Source organism: Mobula hypostoma, chromosome X2, assembly GCF_963921235.1.
Source record: "Mobula hypostoma chromosome X2, sMobHyp1.1, whole genome shotgun sequence".
NCBI classification, from domain to species: domain Eukaryota; kingdom Metazoa; phylum Chordata; class Chondrichthyes; order Myliobatiformes; family Myliobatidae; genus Mobula; species Mobula hypostoma.
In genome coordinates this window covers 8,481,273-8,500,589 of record NC_086129.1, presented here as the reverse complement: position 1 = coordinate 8,500,589, position 19,317 = coordinate 8,481,273, and the positions used below count along the sequence as shown (strand labels likewise).

At 42.9% G+C, this 19,317-nt stretch overlaps 1 protein-coding gene across 3 annotated transcripts in view; it reads right to left on the bottom strand.

Moving 5' to 3' along the window:
- The window catches only part of LOC134340855 (placenta-expressed transcript 1 protein-like), a 106,940-nt gene that overhangs the window by 7,326 nt on the left and 80,297 nt on the right, over positions 1-19,317 (bottom strand). For 2 of the 3 annotated variants that reach the window (XM_063038427.1, XM_063038428.1), the window contains 4 exons: positions 12,733-12,911; positions 7,744-7,796; positions 6,778-6,834; positions 3,276-3,332 (listed from right to left, as the gene is read on the bottom strand). In XM_063038427.1, coding sequence (XP_062894497.1) covers positions 3,276-3,332; positions 6,778-6,834; positions 7,744-7,796; positions 12,733-12,863 — 298 coding nt within the window. In that variant the 5' untranslated portion in view covers positions 12,864-12,911. The remainder of the gene's footprint in view (positions 1-3,275; positions 3,333-6,777; positions 6,835-7,743; positions 7,797-12,732; positions 12,912-19,317) is intronic. The other variant, XM_063038429.1, reaches the window with a different exon arrangement.

The following is a 19,317-nucleotide window of genomic DNA, read 5'->3' as shown; positions in this document are numbered from 1 at the left end:
ATAGATACTTACCAAATTGATGACAATCACTGAACAAATACGTCAGAATATTTGAAAATTTGTGGGGTTTATGCTTCCTGTAAAACCACTATGCACCCTGCTACAAAGCTCATCAGGGAGAGGAATGCAGAATACTGAATGTGTTTAACTTGGGTAGCTGAGTGCAGTATCTGACAGTGGGATAATTATGAAAATTATAGAACATAGAACATAGAATAGTACAGCACAGTACAGGCCCTTCGACCCACATTGTTGTGCCAACCCTCAAACCCTGCCTCCCATATAAGCCCCCACCTTAGATTCCTCCATATACCTGCCTAGTAGTCTCTTAAACTTCACTAGTGTATCTGCCTCCACCACTGACTCAGGCAGTGCATTCCACGCACCAACCACTCTTTGAGTAAAAAACCTTCCTCTAATATCCCCCTTGAACTTCCCACCCCTTACCTTAAAGCCATGTCCTCTTGTATTGAGCAGTGGTGCCCTGGGGAAGAGGCACTGGCTATCCACTCTATCTATTCCTCTTATTATCTTGTACACCTCTATCATGTCTCCTCTCATCCTCCTCCTCTCCAAAGAGTAAAGCCCTAGCTCCCTTAATCTCTGATCATAATGCATACTTTCTAAACCAGGCAGCATCCTGGTAAATCTCCTCTGTACCCTTTCCAATGCTTCCACATCCTTCCTATAGTGAGGTGACCAGAAATGGACACAATACTCCAAGTGTGGCCTAACCAGAGTTTTATAGAGCTGCATCATTACATCGCGACTCTTAAACTCTATCCCTCAGCTTATGAAAGCTAACACCCCATAAGCTTTCTTAACTACCCTATCCATCTGTGAGGGATCTGTGGACATGTACCCCGAGATCCCTCTGCTCCTCCACACTACCAAGTATCCTGCCATTTACTTTGTACTCTGCCTTGGAGTTTGTCCTTCCAAAGTGTACCACCTCACACTTCTCCGGGTTGAATTCCATCTGCCACTTCTCAGCCCACTTCTGCATCCTATCAATGTCTCTCTGCAATCTTTGACAATCCTCTACACTATCTACAACACCACCAACCTTTGTGTCGTCTGCAAACTTGCCAACCCACCCTTCTACCCCCACATCCAGGTCATTAATAAAAATCACGAAAAGTAGAGGTCCCAGAACAGATCCTTGTGGGACACCACTAGTCACAATCCTCCAATCTGAATGTACTCCCTCCACCACCACCCTCTGCCTTCTGCAGGCAAGCCAATTCTGAATCCACCTGGCCAAACTTCCCTGGATCCCATGCCTTCTAACTTTCTGAATAAGCCTACCGTGTGGAACCTTGTCAAATGCCTTACTAAAATCCATATAGATCACATCCACTGCATTACCCTCATCTATATGCCTGGTCACCTCCTCAAAGAACTCTATCAGGCTTGTTAGACATGATCTGCCCTTCACAAAGCCATGCTGACTGTCCCTGATCAGACCATGATTCTCTAAATGATCATAGATCCTATCTCTGAGAATCTTTTCCAACAGCTTTCCCACCACAGACGTATGGCTCACTGGTCTATAATTACCCGGACTATCCCTACTACATTTTTTGAACAAGGGGACAACATTCGCCTCCCTCCAGTCCTCCGGTACCATTCCCGTGGACAATGAGGACATAAAGATCCTAGCCAGAGGCTCAGCAATCTCTTCTCTCGCCTCGTGGAGCAGCCTGGGGAATATTCCGTCAGGCCCTGGGGACTTATCTGTCCTAATGTATTTTAACAACTCCAACACCTCCTCTCCCTTAATATCAGCATGCTTCAGAACATCAACCTCACTCATATTGTCCTCACCATTATCAAGTTCCCTCTCATTGGTGAATACCGAAGAGAAGTATTCATTGAGGACCTCGCTCACTTCCACAGCCTCCAGGCACATCTTCCCACCTTTATCTCTAATCGGTCCTACCTTCACTCCTGTCATCCTTTTTTTCTTCACATAATTGAAGAATGCCTTGGGGTTTTCCTTTACCCTACTTGCCAAGGCCTTCTCATGCCCCCTTCTTGCTCTTCTCAGCCCCTTCTTAAGCTCCTTTCTTGCTTCCCTATATTCCTCAATAGACCCATCTGATCCTTGCTTCCTAAACCTCATGTATGCTGCTTTCTTCCTCCTGACTAGATTTTCCACTTCACTTGTCACCCATGGTTCCTTCACCCTACCATTCTTTATCTTCCTCACCGGGACAAATTTATCCCTTACATCCCGCAAGAGATCTCTAAACATCGACCACATGTCCATAGTACATTTCCCTGCAAAAACATCATCCCAATTCACACCCGCAAGTTCTAGCCTTATAGCCTCATAATTTGCCTTTCCCCAATTAAAAATTTTCCTGTCCTCTCTGATGCTATTCTTTTCCATGATAATTATAAAGGCCAGGGAGCGGTGGTCACTGTCCCCCAGATGCTCACCCACTGAGAGATCTGTGACCTGACCCGGTTCATTACCTAGTACTAGATCTAGTATGGCATTCCCCCTGGTCGGCCTGTCTACATACTGTGACAGGAATCCATCCTGGACACACTTAACAAACTCTATCCCATCTAAACCATTGGAACTAATCAGGTGCCAATCAATATTAGGGAAGTTAAAGTCACCCATGATAACAACCCTGTTATTTTTGCACCTTTCCAAAATCTGCCTCCCAATCTGCTCCTCTGTATCTCTGCTGCTACCAGGGGGCCTATAGAATTTATCTAAGGAAATCTAAGGATGCTTTATCTAAGGAAATATAAGTTCCAACAAAGTGTAATTCCCAGTTTTACTGCCTCAAGCTTGATACAGTGAAGACAAATTCTGCTAACCTTATGGTTAGTATTCTATCAGTCTCCACCTTCTCCAGCCTCCTTTCGCCAATCAACTTCCCCACTCTTTACTTCATCCCTTCCCCTCCCAGTTTGCCCTATCACCTGCTGTTTCTCTCTCTCCCTCCCCCCACCTTTTAGATCTACTTCTCAGCCTTTTTCTCCAGTCCTGCTGAAGGGTCTCAGCTCAAAACATTGACTGTACTTTTTTCCATAGATGCTACCTTGGACTGCTGAGTTCCTCCAGCATTTTGTGTGGGTTGCTTGGATTTCCAGTAACTGCAGATTTTCTCTTGTTTATGGTTAGAATTAATGCTTTTGGAATTGGTATTTTGAGAAGAATCATTTCATATTGCTATTAATAGCACACCTTGGAACAGAAACATACAAATATCCAAGCAGTGGCTTGAAGCTACCAGCACTTTCTGTGACCTTACCATGTGTGGTCTTTGGAGTGGTGGCTGCATTGTTCATAGTAGTCATGTTGCTGGAAGCTGTGTAAAGACAACGATTTATTACACAATTATTTTTACTTTAAATGCTTTTCAAATAATATGGCCTTTACCTGGCACAATATACTGTATATAAACACAATAATAATCTCAACATTGGAGCCTCTCAGTTCCCTGTCTATTAAAGTGATTTGTCAGCCTGGTTCTCATTCTGCAGGTGTTAAGACCATAAGACATAGGAGCAGAATTGGGCCACTCAGTGAGTGCAGACCCAGTGCTATCAAACGATCCTCATACATTAACCCTTTCACTCCTGGAATCATTCATGTGAACCTCCTCCGGACTCTGTTGATAGTGCATGAACAAATATGCTGCTTGTGTCATAGTAAGCAAGTGCTTTGTACTGATCGCTAGTGACAGTGGCTGGAACAGATCAATACTTCCACAGCTACATAATATGACATGTTGAAGACTGTTGGTACCCCTATGACAGAATATTCACTTTGTGATATTAACCCACCATACCTACAAATGTGTGGGCACGTGGCCAAGTGGTTAAGGCATTGGACTAGCAACCTGAAGGTTGTGAGTTCGAGCCCCAGCTGAGGCAACATGTTGTGTCCTTGAGCAAGGCACTTAACCACACATTGTTCTGCGACGATACTAGTGCCAAGCTGTATGGGTCCTAATGCCCTTCCCTTGGATAACATTGGTGTCATGGAGAGGGGAGACTTGCAGCATGGGCAACTGTTGGTCTTCCATACAACCTTGCCCAGGCCTGCGCCCTGGAGAGTGAAGACTTTCCAGGCGCAGATCTATGGTCTCGCAAGACTAAGAGATGCCTTAAATCTACAAATAACAAATTAGATATAATAAATGAAATAATTCATTCATATGTCCAGCTAAAATGTACTTGTGTTCCTGTCTTATGGGACGTGGGACAGTAAAGGACAGAGAATGACTGCCTAGCTCTTCAGTAAGGAATACAGTAAATTGATCATTTATTTCTCCCTTAAGAATAACAAAAACAAGAACAATTAAAGGCTATTCAGATGAAAAATAATGGTGATGTTCTTCATCTGACAATAATTATCTTTCCATTATGAATGTTAAAATGAACTTACAATATAATAGAACAATACAGTATGGATACAGACCCTTTGGCCCAATCAGTCTGTGCAAGTCACGGTGCCCATCCAGCTCGTCCCAATTATTGATTTAATTTATGTGCATCTATGGAAATGAATGAACAGTTGACGTTTCTGGTTGAGGCCCTTCTTCAAAACTGGAAAGAAAGAGGAGGAATCAGAGTAAGAAGATGGGGGTAGGGGATGTGATAGGTGAAACTGGGAGAGGTGGAGGGGTGAAGTAAAGAGCTGGGAAGTTGATTGGTTAAAGAGATTACAGGGCTGGAGAAGGGGGAGTCTGATGGAGAATCTCGGCCATGGAAGAAAGGGAAGGAGGAAGGAGGAGGAGCACCAGAGGAAGCTGATGGGCAGGTAAGGGGATAAGGTGAGAGAGGGAAATGGGAATGGTGAAGGGGAGTTGGGGGCAATTACTGGAAGTTTGAGAAATTGATGTTCATGACATCAGGTTGGAGGCTACCCAGATGGAATATAAGGTGGTGCTCCTCCAACCTGGGTGAGGCCTCATTGCGGCAGTAGAGGGAGTCATGGATAGGCATATCTAAATGGGAATGGGAAGTGGAATTAAAATGGGTGGCTCCCGTGAGATCCCACTTTTTCTGGAGTATGGAGCATAGGTGCTTGGCAAAGCAGTCTCCCAATTTACGTTGGGTCTCGCCAATATACAGGAGGCAACAGCAGGAGCACCAGACACAGTATAGACCCCAGCCGACTCACAGGTGAAGTGTCGCCTCACCTGGAAGGACTGTTTGGGGCCCTGAATGGTAGTGAGGTAGGAGGCATAAGGGCAGGTGTAACACTTGTTCTGCTTGCAAGGATAAGTGTGAGGAGGGAGATCAGTGGGGAGGGCTGAGTGGGCAAGGGAGCTGTGTGGGGAGTGATCCGTATGGAAAGTGAAAATTGGAGGAGGGAAAAATGTGCTTGGTGGTGGAATCCCATTGGAAATGGTGGCAGAATACACGGAGAATTATGTTCTGGATGTGGAGGCTAGTGGGGTGGTAGGTGACAATAAGAGGAGCCCTATCCCTGGAGAGGAGGCGGGATGATGGTGTGAAATGGAAGAGATGTGGGTGAAGGAAGCATTGATGATGGAGGAAGGGTAGCCCCTTTCTTTGAAGGAGGACATCTCAGTAGTTCTGGAATGAAAAGCCTCATCCTGAGAACAGATGTGACAGAGGCTAGGGAACTGAGAAAAGGAGATGGTATTTTTACAAGTGACAGAGTGGGAAGAGGTTTAGTCCAGGTAGCTGTAAGAGTCAGTGGGTTGATAAAAGATATCAGTGGATAGACTGCTGAGGGAGTTATCAGGGTTGTGTGGGTTAGTTAAAGAACCAAATGCCTCTTGTGCAGCTAGCATTGGGCAGATGGACGAAAGCTGGAGGCCCTAACCCTGCAATACAAGAACTGCTACTTCACTTCAACTGTTCAGTTCTTGAATCAACCTGCACAGTCCTAACAACTCCCTCAGCATGCCAACACTGACCACATTTTTCTTGTTTGTTTTAGTTGTGTTCTTTCTGTGTAATTTTTGTATATTTAATGCATAATTAAGTTTTGTGAATGTTGAGAATTTGTTGCTGTATTCCTGTGATGCTACTGCAAACAAGCATTTTACTGCACCTGCGTATACATGTACTTGTGCATATGACAGTAAAAGCACCTTTGCCTTTAAATTGCTTTAACTTCTGAATGGAAGAAGATTTAAAGAAACATAAGCTTTGGGAGCTGCCTCCTTGGAGAGTGCATGCTCTCTGCATGATTCTATGAGTCTGTCTTGTTGTCTGATTTCCTACCAAATCCCACAGATTAATCAGTTACAATATATTATAAGCAACACACATAAAAGTTGCTGGTGAATGCAGCAGGCCAGGCAGCATCTCTGGGAAGAGGTACAATCGACGTTTTGGGCCGAGGCCCTTCGTCAGGACTAACTGAAAAAAGAGCTCGTAAGAGATTTGAAAGTGGGAGGGGGAGGAGGCTCCATCCTTCCCCCTCCTGTCTTCTCCTATCATTTTGGATCTCCCCCTCCCCCTCCCACTTTTAAATCTCTTACTAGCTCTTCTTTCATTTAGTCCTGACAAAGGGTCTCGGCCTGAAACGTCGACTGTACCTCTTCCTAGAGATGCTGCCTGGCCTGCTGCGTTCACCAGCAACTTTTATGTGTATTGCTTGAAATTCCAGCATCTGCAGATTTCCTCGTGTTTACAATATATTATACCTTATTTTGAAAAGAATCATTTCATATTGTTAATGACAACACTTCGTGGACTGTAATAAGGAGCAGAAAAATACAGAAAATCCAAGCAGTGTCTTGATGCTCCCTGCATTTTCTGTAACCTTACCGCGTGTAGTCATGGGAGTGGAGGTTGTATAGGTCACAGTAGTCACATTGCTAGAAGCTGTAAGAGACATGATATTTATTACATAATCAATTTGAATTTGAATACATTTCAAATCTAGCTTTGCCTTTACCAAGTCATGTCATTCCCCACCATCGAAGGAAACTACAAGAGACATAGCTTCAAGAAGGCATCATCCATCAACAAAGATTCCCACCATCCAGGCTATCTTTCACGCAGATACCATCAGGCAGGAGGTACAGAAGCCTGAAGCCCAACACCACCAGCTTTTAAAACAGCTATATAACTTAAACCATTTGGTTCTTGATCCTACTGGCAAAAATTTTATCACTGCAGTTCAGCAACACTATAAACACTTAGCATTAAAATGGACTTTTTTTCCTTTTGTTTTAATTGTGTACTTTCTTGTCAAAGTTTGTATAGCTTATGTTAAATATATGATTTTGTTGTGAATGCTGCTGTTGAGGCACAGGTCTATGAACAGTCATTTCTTCCTGGTGGAATAATGATTAAAAGACCAAGTTGCTATGGTGAATCTCAGCAAAAAGAAACACAGACCCCAATATCCTCCAGTATGTCAACTAAGGTAGTTCACATGAGGATTGCCAAACTGAACACCATATGTGGGCTCCTTGAATAAAGACAAAATGGAGAAGGTCAGGACAATTTTTCTCCTTTTAAGATGACTGGTGTCTATCTCATCTAAAGCGTTCCATTGCCTGCTTCATCCAAGAAGAACTTTTGTTCCTTTGAACCATGTGATGAGGGACAGAAAGAGAAGGACGGTAACTGCTTGAGTTTAGTAGAGGATGGGACAATGGAAAGAAGTGGTAATTTTTTAATATTTACCTCTTAAAAATAAGAAGCAAGAGCAGTTAAAGCAAAACAACAGTGTTCTTTATCATACAATAGCCATCCATTTTTATTGAACAATAAAATAAATCTTACATTGAAAAGTTATTGTCTGGAGATATGTAACATTGCCCACCATGATGTATGCCCTAGATAGAGATGGAAACACATGAATGTTACAAATCCTTTGTCATAATTACTTATGAAACTTTTCAGTACTTTTCACCCAATAGACTAAAATGTTTATCAATGGAAGCATTTTAGAAATCTAGCAGGACCTGTAACGATATTTTAGGCTTTTAATTGATTCTAAAAATGCCCAATAGGAACATTTATCAAAATAATTTATTGTCAATGACCAGATTGAGGTAATATATTCAAAAATGAAGGGCCTTGGCCTGAAACGATGACTGTATTCCTTTCTAGCACAGTAGATACTGCTTGATCTAATATTTTCCTCCAGCTTTTGTCTGTGTTACTCAAGATTGTATTCATATGGTTACACTGCAGACAGAACAATGATTTCTAAAAGATAAAAGGTTAACTGTGAGGTTCTTTAGAAATGGGATGAAAAGTTCCTAGTCGGTGCAAAGGTTTGTAGGACAAGGTCCAGTTTTCTTCCATTTGGGGCCTGGCTACATATTGTCTCACAGCAGAGCCAATCAAATGGTTGATAGTCGATTCTCTTATTCAATATCCAATTTCTACCTGACTTCTGATTGTTAATGCTGCGTACCAATCATTGCAGGGCTTTAAATTGAAGAAAAGAATGTGCAAACCTTGCAGTTCACCCAGGAAAACATCTGTCCTTGCTGCATAGATATTATTCTTTGATATTTATGGATTAACCATATAACCATATAACAATTACAGCACGGAAACAGGCCATCTCGGCCCTTCTAGTCCGTGCTGAACTCTTACTCTCACCTAGTCCCACCAACCCGCACTCAGCCCATAACCCTCCATTCCTTTCCTGTCCATATATTGATCCAATTTAACTTTAAACAACAACATCAAACCTGCCTCAACCACTTCTGCTGGAAGCTCGTTCCACACAGGTACCACTCTCTGAGTAAAGAAATTCCCCTCATGTTACCCCTAAACTTTTGCCCTTTAACTCTCAACTCATGTCCTCTTGTTTGAATCTCCCCCACTCTCAATGGAAAAAGCCTATCCACGTCAACTCTATCAGTCCCCCTCATAATTTTAAACACCTCTATCAAGTCCCCCCTCAACCTTCTACGCTCCAAAGAATAAAGACCTAATCTCTTCAACCTTTCTCTGTAACTTAGGAGATGAAACCCAGGCAACATTTTAGTAAACCTCCTCTGTACTCTCTCAATTTTATTGACATCTTTCCTATAATTCGGTGACCAGAACTGTACACAATACTCCAAATTTGGCCTTACAAATGCTTTATACAATTTCAACATTACATCCCAACTCCTATACTCAATGCTCTGATTAATAAAGGCCAGCATACCAAAAGCTTTCTTCACCACCCTATCCACATGAGATTCCACCTTCAGGGAACTATGCACCATTATTCCTAGATCCCTCTGTTCTACAGCATTCTTCAATGCCCTACCATTTACCATGTATGTCCTATTTTGATTAGTCCTACCAAAATGAAGCACCTCACATTTTTCAGCATTAAACTCCATCTGCCATCTTTCAGCCCACTCTTCTAACTGGCCTAAATCTCTCTGCAAGCTTTGAAAACCTATTTCATCATCCACAACACCACCTATCTTAGTATCATCTGCATACTTACTAATCCAATTTACCACCCCATTATCCAGATCATTAATATATATGACAAACAACATTGGACCCAGTACAGATCCCTGAGGCACACCGCTACACACCATCCTCCAATCTGACACACAGTTATCCACCACTACTCTCTGGCGTCTCCCATCTAGCCACTGCTGAATCCATTTTACTACTTGCATATTAATACCTAACGATTGAACCTTCCTAACCAACCTTCCATGTAGGACCTTGTCAAAGGCCTTACTGAAGTCCATATAGATGACATCCACCGCTTTATCCTCGTCAACATTCCCGGTAACCTCTTCAAAATATTCAATAGGATTTGTCAAACATGACCTTCCACGCACAAATCCATGTTGACTGTTCCTAATCAGACCCTGCCTATCCAGATAATTATATATACCATCTCTAAGAATACTTTCCATCAATTTACCCACCACTGACGTCAAACTCACAGGCCGATAATTGCCAGGTTTACTCTTAGAACCCTTTTTAAACAATGGAACCACATGAGCAATACGCCAATCCTCCGGCACCATCCCCGTTTCTAATGACATTTGAAATATTTCTGTCAGAGCCCTTGCTATTTCCACACTAACTTCCCTCAAGGTCCTAGGGAGTATCTTGTCCGGACCCGGAGACTTATTCACTCTTATATTCCTTAAAAGCACCAGTACTTCCTCTTCTTTAATTGTCATACTTTCCATAACCACCCTTCTTGTTTCCTTTACCTTACACAATTCAATATCCTTCTCCCTAGTGAATACTGAAGAAACGAAATTGTTCAAAATCTCCCCATATCTTTTGGTTCAGCACATAGCCGTCCACTCTGATTCTCCAAGGGACCAATTTTATCCCTCACTATCCTTTTGCCACTAACATAACTGTAGAAAACCTTTGGATTTATTTTCACCTTACTTGCCAAAGCAGCCTTGTATCCACTTTTAGCTTTTCTAATTTCTTTCTTAAGATTCTTTTTACATTCTTTATATTCCTCGAGTACCTCGTTAACTCCAAGCTGCCTATATTTATTGAAGATCCCTCTCTTTTTCCGAACCAATTTTCCAATATCCCTTGAAAACCATGGCTCTCTCAAACTTTTAACCTTTCCTTTCAACCTAACAGGAACATAAAGATCCTGTACCTTCAAAATTTCACCTTTAAATGACTTCCATTTCTGTATTACATTCTTCCCATAAAACAAATTGTCCCAATCCACTCCTTCTAAATCCTTTCGCATCTCCTCAAAGTTAGCCTTTCTCCAATCAAAAATCTCAATCCTAGATCCAGTCCTATCCTTCTTCATAATTACACTGAAACTGACAGTATTGTGATCACTGGACCTGAAGTCCTCCCCAACACATACCTCCGTCACCTTCCCTATCTCATTCCCTAACAGGAGATATCCAACACTGCCCCTTCTCTAGTTGGTATCTCTATGTATTGCTCCAAAAAACTATCTTGCACACATTTGACAAACTCCAAATCATCCAGCCCTTTTACAGAATGGGCTTCCCAGTCTATGTGTGGAAAATTAAAATCTCCCACAATCACAACCTTGTGCTTACTACAAATATCTGCTATCTCCTTATAAATTTGCTCCTCCAGTTCTCGGTCCCCATTAGGTGGCTATAATACACCCCTATAAGCGTCACAACACCTTTCCTATTCCTCAATTCCACCCAAAATAGCCTCCCTAGACGAGTCCACTAATCTATCTTGCCAGAGGACCGCTGTTATATATTCTCTGACTAGCAATGCAACACCTCCCCCTCTTGCCCCTCCTATTCTATCACATCTGAAGCAACAAAATTCTGGAATATTTAGTTGCCAATCACATCCCTCCTGCAACCACGTTTCACTAATAGCTACAACATCATATTTCCAGGTATCAATCCATGCTCTAAGCTCATCTACCTTTCTTACAATGCTCCTAGCATTAAAATAGATGCATTTTAGAAACGCTCCACCTCCCACTCTCTGTTTATCCTTAATGGAGCAAACAACTTTGTTATCTTTTTCTTCCTTTTCCCCTACATTCTTGGTCTGATTGCTCCTGATCTCTGTCCCCTGCCTATCCTCCCTCACACACCGCCTACCTGCCTTCTCCATTTGTGAACCAACCTCCCCTCTCCTAGTCTCCTTAATTTGATTCCCTCCCCACAACCATTCTAGTTTAAAGTCACCTCAGTAGCTCTCACAAATCTCCCTGCCAGGATATTGGTCCCCCTAGGATTCAAGTGTAACCCGTCCTTTTTTTACAGGTCATGCCTGCGCCAATAGAGGTCCCAATGATCCAAAAACTTGAATCCCTGCCCCCTGCTCCAATCCCTCAGCCACGCATTTATCCTCCACCTCATTTCATTCCTACTCTCACTGTCGCATGGCACAGGTAGTAATACTACCTTTGCGGTCCTTTTTCTCAACTCCCTTCCTAACTCCCTATATTCTCCTTTCAGGACCTCTCCCCTTTTCCAACCTATGTCATTGGTACCTATATGTACCACGACCTCTGGCTCAGCACCCTCCCACTTCAGGATATCTTGGACACGATCAGAAACATCCCGGACCCTGGCACCAGGGAGGCAAACTACCATCCGGATCTCCGGACTGCGTCCACAGAATCGTCTATCTGAACCCCTAACTATTGAGTCCTCTATTACTACTGCCCTCCTCTTCTGTTCTCTACCCTTCTGATTATGCACTCAGTAGGCACATTATTAAGTACAGGAGTACAACACAGTCTGGCCTTCTGCTGCTGTATCCCATCCATTTCAAGGTTCAACGTGTTGTGTAATCAGAGATGCCCTTCTGCACACCACTGTTATAATGTGTAGTTATTTGAGTTATTGTTCCCTTCCTGTTAGCTTGAACCAGTCTGTCCATTCTCCTCTGACCTCTATCATTAACAAGACATTTTTGCCCACAGAACTGCCACTGACAGAATTTTTTTTGTCTTTCATATCACTCTCCTGGGATTTTCGCAGATACTCAAAACACCCCATCTGGCACCAACAATCATTCCATGGTCAAAGTCACTTCAATCCCATGTCTTCTCCATTCTGATGTTTGGTCTGAACACAAACAGAACCTCTTGACCATGTCTGCATGCTTTTCAGCACTGAGTTGCTGCCACATGATTGGCTGATTAGATATTTATTAACGAGCAGGTTTACCTAATAAAGTGGCCATTGAGTGCACAGGCACCACATAAGCCAGCTACTGATCAGGATCACTCAGTGATTCAATGCATGTAATGGGCAAGCAACTTGAAAGAACTTTTTATACAAAGATGAAATTAAACAATACCTGAACTCAACATTACTGTAGTTTTCACTACTTGAAGTCCATTGTTCCACCAAACTTGTACTTGTCTCTTTTAAGATTCCTGAGCAATCTGGGGCTTTATTTTCCCAAGTCCCAATGGCTGATTTATTCATGGAAGCTGACAGTGCTAGCTACATTGTCTGGCAGTCCTGAGATGGTAACTGAAAAAGCAAAAAAGAGTTAACAGTCACAACACACTGGAGGAACTCAGCAGGTCGGGTAGCATCTGTGGAAACGATGAGTCGACGCTTCGGGCCAGAACCCTTCGGCAGAACTGTAGGGAGAAAGTGCAGAGACCCTATAAAGAAGGTGGGGGGAAGGTGGGAAGGAGAAGGCTGGTAGGTTCCAGGTGAAAAACCAGTAAGGGGAAAGATAAAGGGGTGGGGGAGGGGAAGCAGGGAGGTGATAGGCAGGAAAGGTGAAGAAGGAATAGGGGAAAACACAATGGGTAGTAGAAGGAGGCGGAACCATGAGGGAGGTGATAGGCAGCTGGGGGAGGGGGCAGAGTGAAATAGGTATAGAGGAAGGGAGGGGGAGGGAATTACCGGAAGCTGGAGAATTCTATGTTCATACCAAGGGGCTGGAGACTACCTAGACGGTATATGAGGTGTTGCTGCTCCAGCCTGAGTTTAGCCTCATCATGGCAGTAGAGGAGGCCATGTATGGACATATCTGAATGGGAGTGGGAAGCAGATTTGAAGTGGGTGGCTACTAGGAGATCCTGTCTGTTGTGGTGGATGGAGCAGATGTAGAGGAGGCCGCACTGGGAGCTCCAGATGCAATAGATGACCCCAACAGACTTACAAGTGAAGTGTTGCCTCACCTGGAAGGATTGTTTGGAGCCCTGAATGGTGGCAAGAGAGGAGGTGTAGGGATAGGCGTAACATTTACGCTTACAGGGATAAGTGCCAGGTGGGAGATCCGTGGGGAGGGACGTGTGGACCAGGGAGTTGCAGTGGGAACGATCCCTGCAGAAAGCAGAGAGGGGTGGAGAGGGAAAGATGTACTTAGTGGTGGGGTCCTGTTGAAGGTGGCGGAAGATGCGGAGGATAATGTGCTGGATCCGAAGGCTGGTGGGGTGGTAGATGAGGAAAGAGTTAATATTTCCATACAAAGGCAAGGAGGTGAGTAGCAGTACTTCAATGTCAATGTCGGTTAACTTCCTGTTATGCTGACATTTCACCATCAATTGTGATATGACATAAAACGTGATTGTGAGTCAATGGCAGAAAAGAGGTCAACGGTGGACAGGAAGGCTCTACAATAGGTGGTCAAAACTGCCCAACGCATCACCGGCACCAGCCCACCTGTCATCAAGGACAGATATACAGGAAGGTTCTTTATCATTTCTTATTTTGTGCTGCATCAGATCTGGAGTAACAATTATTTCACTTGTATGCAGTTTGTTGTTCCTTGTGGCACATTGGGTGGCATTTTTGCCATTTCCATAGAATTTTTTATCACTAATTTTTTATTGCAACATCAACAAATTACATTCAGTTTCCGATTACATATTGACTGTTTAACCCAGCCACCACCCCCCAACCTTCTTCACCATCCCCCCTCCACCCCTCATCCTCTTCCTCATCCTCACCCCCTTTCAACCCCTCTCTCTTCCCCCCACCCCTCTCTCTTCCCCCCCACCCCTCTCTCTTCCCCCCCACCCCTCTCCCCTCCAACAACCAACCGAGTAGCAGTGCATACACAGACAGAGCATTCCTATTTTAACAGAAGATCTTTGAAGTTAGATATCAAATTTGTCCACATTAAGACTGTGTTTGGTCGTGCATCATTTACTCTTGCTGATGATAGTTCCAGGTAAGAAATGTCCAAAAAGCTCTGAAGCCAGTGAGTATTTGAAATATCATGGGGAGGTTTCCAACGCTGGACTACAATCTTCTTAGCTGCAGTCAGGCCTGCCAGCCAGGCTTTGCGTGTTTATTCCATAAGGGAAAGGCGGGAGTCATCATTAAGAAGATGTACAGCGGGGTCCATTGGTAATTGTATCCCCATTAGTTCTGTAAGAGTACTGATAACCTTCCCCCACAAACCAAAAACCCCTGGACATTCCCATACAACATGTATAAAAGAGCCAACGGTTCCGTGGGGGCAAGATGAGCAATATGGGTCAGGAACCAGTCCCATTAGATGTCTAATTCTCAGTGTTAAATATGCTCTATGACAAAATTTCAAATGTATATACCAATGATTTGGGTTTTTCGAAGCACCAGCAGCATTATCCCAAATCGCATCTCAGTCTAAGTCTTGTCCCAATTCAGATATGTCCCTCTCCCAGGCTTTCATTCTTGATGTGGGCATATATTTCTGGGAGTTTAATTTATCATAGATATATGACACTATCTGTCCTGGAGCACTCTGTATCCAACTTAAAACGGGATAGCAACACACATCAAAGTTGCTGGTGAACGCAGCAGGCCAGGCAGCATCTTTAGGAAGAGGTACAGTCGACGTTTCAGGCCGAGACCGTTCCTCAGGACTAACTGAAGGAAGAGTTAGTAAGAGATTTGTAAAACAGGATGGTCCTTTAAATCTGACCCCCAGGGAACACATAGAAACATAGAAACATAGAAAATAGGTGCAGGAGTAGGCCATTCGGCCCTTCGAGCCTGCACCGCCATTTATTATGATCATGGCTGATCATCCAACTCAGAACCCCGCCCCAGCCTTCCCTCCATACCCCCTGACCCCTGTAGCCACAAGGGCCATATCTAACTCCCTCTTAAATATAGCCAATGAACTGGCCTCAACTGTTTCCTGTGGCAGAGAATTCCACAGATTCACCACTCTCTGTGTGAAGAAGTTTTTCCTAATCTCGGTCCGAAAAGGCTTCCCCTCTATCCTCAAACTGTGGCCCCTCGTTCTGGACTTCCCCAACATCGGGAACAATCTTCCTGCATCTAGCCTGTCCAATCCCTTTAGGATCTTATACGTTTCAATCAGATCCCCCCTCAATCTTCTAAATTCCAATGAGTACAAGCCCAGTTCATCCAGTCTTTCTTCATATGAAAGTCCTGCCATCCCAGGAATCAATCTGGTGAACCTTCTTTGTACTCCCTCTAAGGCAAGGATGTCTTTCCTCAGATTAGGGGACCAAAACTGCACACAATACTCCAGGTGTGGTCTCACCAAGGCCTTGTACAACTGCAGTAGTACCTCCCTGCTCCTGTACTCGAATCCTCTCGCTATAAATGCCAGCATACCATTCTCCTTTTTCACCGCCTGCTGTACCTGCATGCCCACTTTCAATGACTGGTGTATAATGACACCCAGGTCTCATTGCACCTCCCCTTTTCCTAATCGGCCACCATTCAGATAATAATCTGTTTTCCTATTTTTGCCACCAAAGTGACTGTAGGCTTTACAAGCTGATCTTACTCTAAAGTAGAAGAAAAGAGAGTGTTTATCAATATTATATCGAGATACCAGTTCTTGAAAGCTAAGGATAGTACTTTCCCCATTAATGTCTTGAGGAGTAGTAACACCTTTATCCTCCCAAGTTCTGTTAGTGAATGGCTTCTCCCCAGATAGAAGAGGATTATTGTTCCATAATGGAGATGATTTGCACCATACGCTTTTAAATTTTAGGAATTTTTCTACTGCTCTAAACACTTACAGCATATGGGTTAAAATTGGACTGTAATACAAATCACATTTTTTGGTAGACATACCTTTAAGGAGAAAGTCCTTCAACCTTACTGGTGCTATTAGCTCTTAACCATATAACAATTACAGCACGGAAGCAGGCCATTTCGGCCTTTCTAGTCCGTGCCGAAATCTTACTCTCACCTAGTCCCACCGACCTGGAATCAGCCCATAATCCTCCATTCCTTTCCTGTCCATTTAGCTGTCCAATTTAACTTTAAATGACAACATTGAACCTGCCTCAACCACTTCTGCTGGAAGCTCGTTCCACTCAACTACCACTCTCTGAGTAAAGAAGTTCCCCCTCATGTTACCCCTAAACTTTTGTACTTTAACTCTAAACTCATGTCTTCTTATTTGAATCTCCCCCACTCTCAATGGAAAAAGCCTATCCACGTCAACTCTATCAATCCCCCTCATAATTTTAAACACCTCTATTAAGTCCCCCCTCAACCTTCTACACTCCGAAGAATAAAGACCTAACTTGTTCAACCTTTCTCTGTAACTTAGGAGATGAAACCCAGGCAACATTTTAGTAAACCTCCTCTGTACTCTCTCAATTTTATTGACATCTTTCCTATAATTCGGTGACCAGAACTGTACAAAATACTCCAAATTTGGCGTTACAAATGCCTTATACAAATTCAACATTACATCCCAATTCCTATACTCAATGCTCTGATTAATAAAGGCCAGCATACCAAAAGCTTTCTTCACCACCCTATCCACATGAGATTCAACCTTCAGGGAACTATGCACCATTATTCCTAGATCCCTCTGTTCTACTGCATTCTTCAATGCCCTACCATTTACCATGTATGTCCTATTTTGATTAGTCCTACCAAAATGTAGCACCTCACATTTATCAGCATTAAACTCCATCTGCCATCTTTCAGCCCACTCTTCTAACTGGCCTAAATCTCTCTGCAAGCTTTGAAAACCTACTTCATTATCCACAACACCACCTATCTTAGTATCATCTGCATACTTACTATTCCAATTTACCACCCCATCATCCAGATCGTTAATATATATGACAAGCAACATTGGACCCAGTACAGATCCCTGAGACACACCGTCCTCCAATCTGACACACAGTTATCCACCACTATTCTCTGGCGTCTCCCATCTAGCCACTGCTGAATCCATTTTACTCTTGTTCTATATTTTTCCATGACGAAACTTTATCCCCTTCCATCCAATAGCTAAGACTTTTTAATACAAATATCCAGTGATACAATTTAAAATTTGGACGTGCCATTCCCCCATCTGACTTTTTGAATTGTAGAGCTGACCACTTTATATTGGGTCGTTTACCCTTCCAAACATAGCATTGTAGTAAGGAGTCCAGTTTTTGCCAATATCCTGCTGGAGGCGCAAGTGGGATCATTGAGCTGATAAAATTAATGTGGGGTAAGATGTTCATTTTAATGACCGATATACGGGCTGGGACTGATGCTGGCCGGTGTTTCCATCTATTAATACCTTCTTTTATTTTTTTCAAAATTAAAGAGTAATTTGTTTCAGCCATAGACAATAGGGAAGTATTAACTTTAACACCCAAGTAGAGTACCTCATTTGTAACATTAGTCCGGGGAGGGAGAGACACCTTACTTTTATCTGTATTAATCAGCATCACTACTGATTTTGACAGATTAACTTTGTATCCTGAAAGAAATCCAAATTGCTCCAGTGTTTTTAAAATATAGAGGAGAGTTTGTTGAACATTTGCCATATAAACTTATGTGTCATTCCCATAAAGTGATATCGAATGTGATGTTGTACTTATTGTAATAGGGGAGATCTGAGCAGAGTTTCTAATTAAGTGTGCAAGAGGTTCAATAGATATAGTAAAAATTAAAGGAGACAAAGAGTCTCCTTGTCGTATATCAAATAACTCTGAGAAACCTCCTCCCACATACACCCGGGCTGAAGGATTAGCATACAGTGTTTGAATCATATTGATAAATTTATCGCCAAACTTAAATTCTTTTAGAACTCTCCAAAGATATGGCCATTCAAGGCGATCGAACACTTTTTCAGCATCTAGAAATAGCAGGCCACAGGCAGGTGGGATTTTATGTGTTGCACTCAGGATGTGTAAGAGCCAGCGAATATTATCAGATGCGAGATGTCCCCTGATAAAGCCCATTTGATCTGGGCTAATTATTTTTCCAACTACTGTCTCGAGTCTACTGGCTAAGACTTGGAAAATATCTTGAGGTCGGCACTTATCAAGGACGGTGATTGGCACACTCCAAGGGGTCCTAACCGGGCTTAGGTATAACTGTGATCATGGCTGTGTTTAGATCTCTATGGAAAGCACCATTTCCAATAGCATAATTTGATGTTTCTGACCATACTGGTCCAAGAATATCCCAAAGGGCTAGGTTGACTGCTTTGAGTAGCTCATCCAGTGTAATAGGAGAGTCTAGAGTTTTGGTGTCCTCTAATGACAACGTAGGGAGGTCTAATCCACTAAAGACTTTGGTGAAGTCATTCTCAGAAGGAACTGAGCCACTTGTATACAGCTCTTTAAAGTAATTCTTGAATGTCTCATTTATTTCCTCTGTTGAAGATACTACTCCACGTTTAGCAGATCTAATCACTGGTATAGACCTTTTAGCTTCCTGTTGTTTGAGCGTTAGAGCTAAAAGATGGCTCGGTCTGCTGCCTTCTGCATAATACTTATATTTGGTTATATGGATCATATATTCTGCCCTGCTTCTTAATAAATCATTTAATTCTGCTTGTTTTGTTTTGAGCTTGTTTTCTTTTGTTATAGTGTATCTCCTTTTGAGATAATTCTCCAAAACCTTACATTGTTCTAGGGTGGAAATCTTTTGAAGCCGGCTTTTATGTGGATGGGAACTGAACCATATAGCGTTATTTCGTAAGAAACCC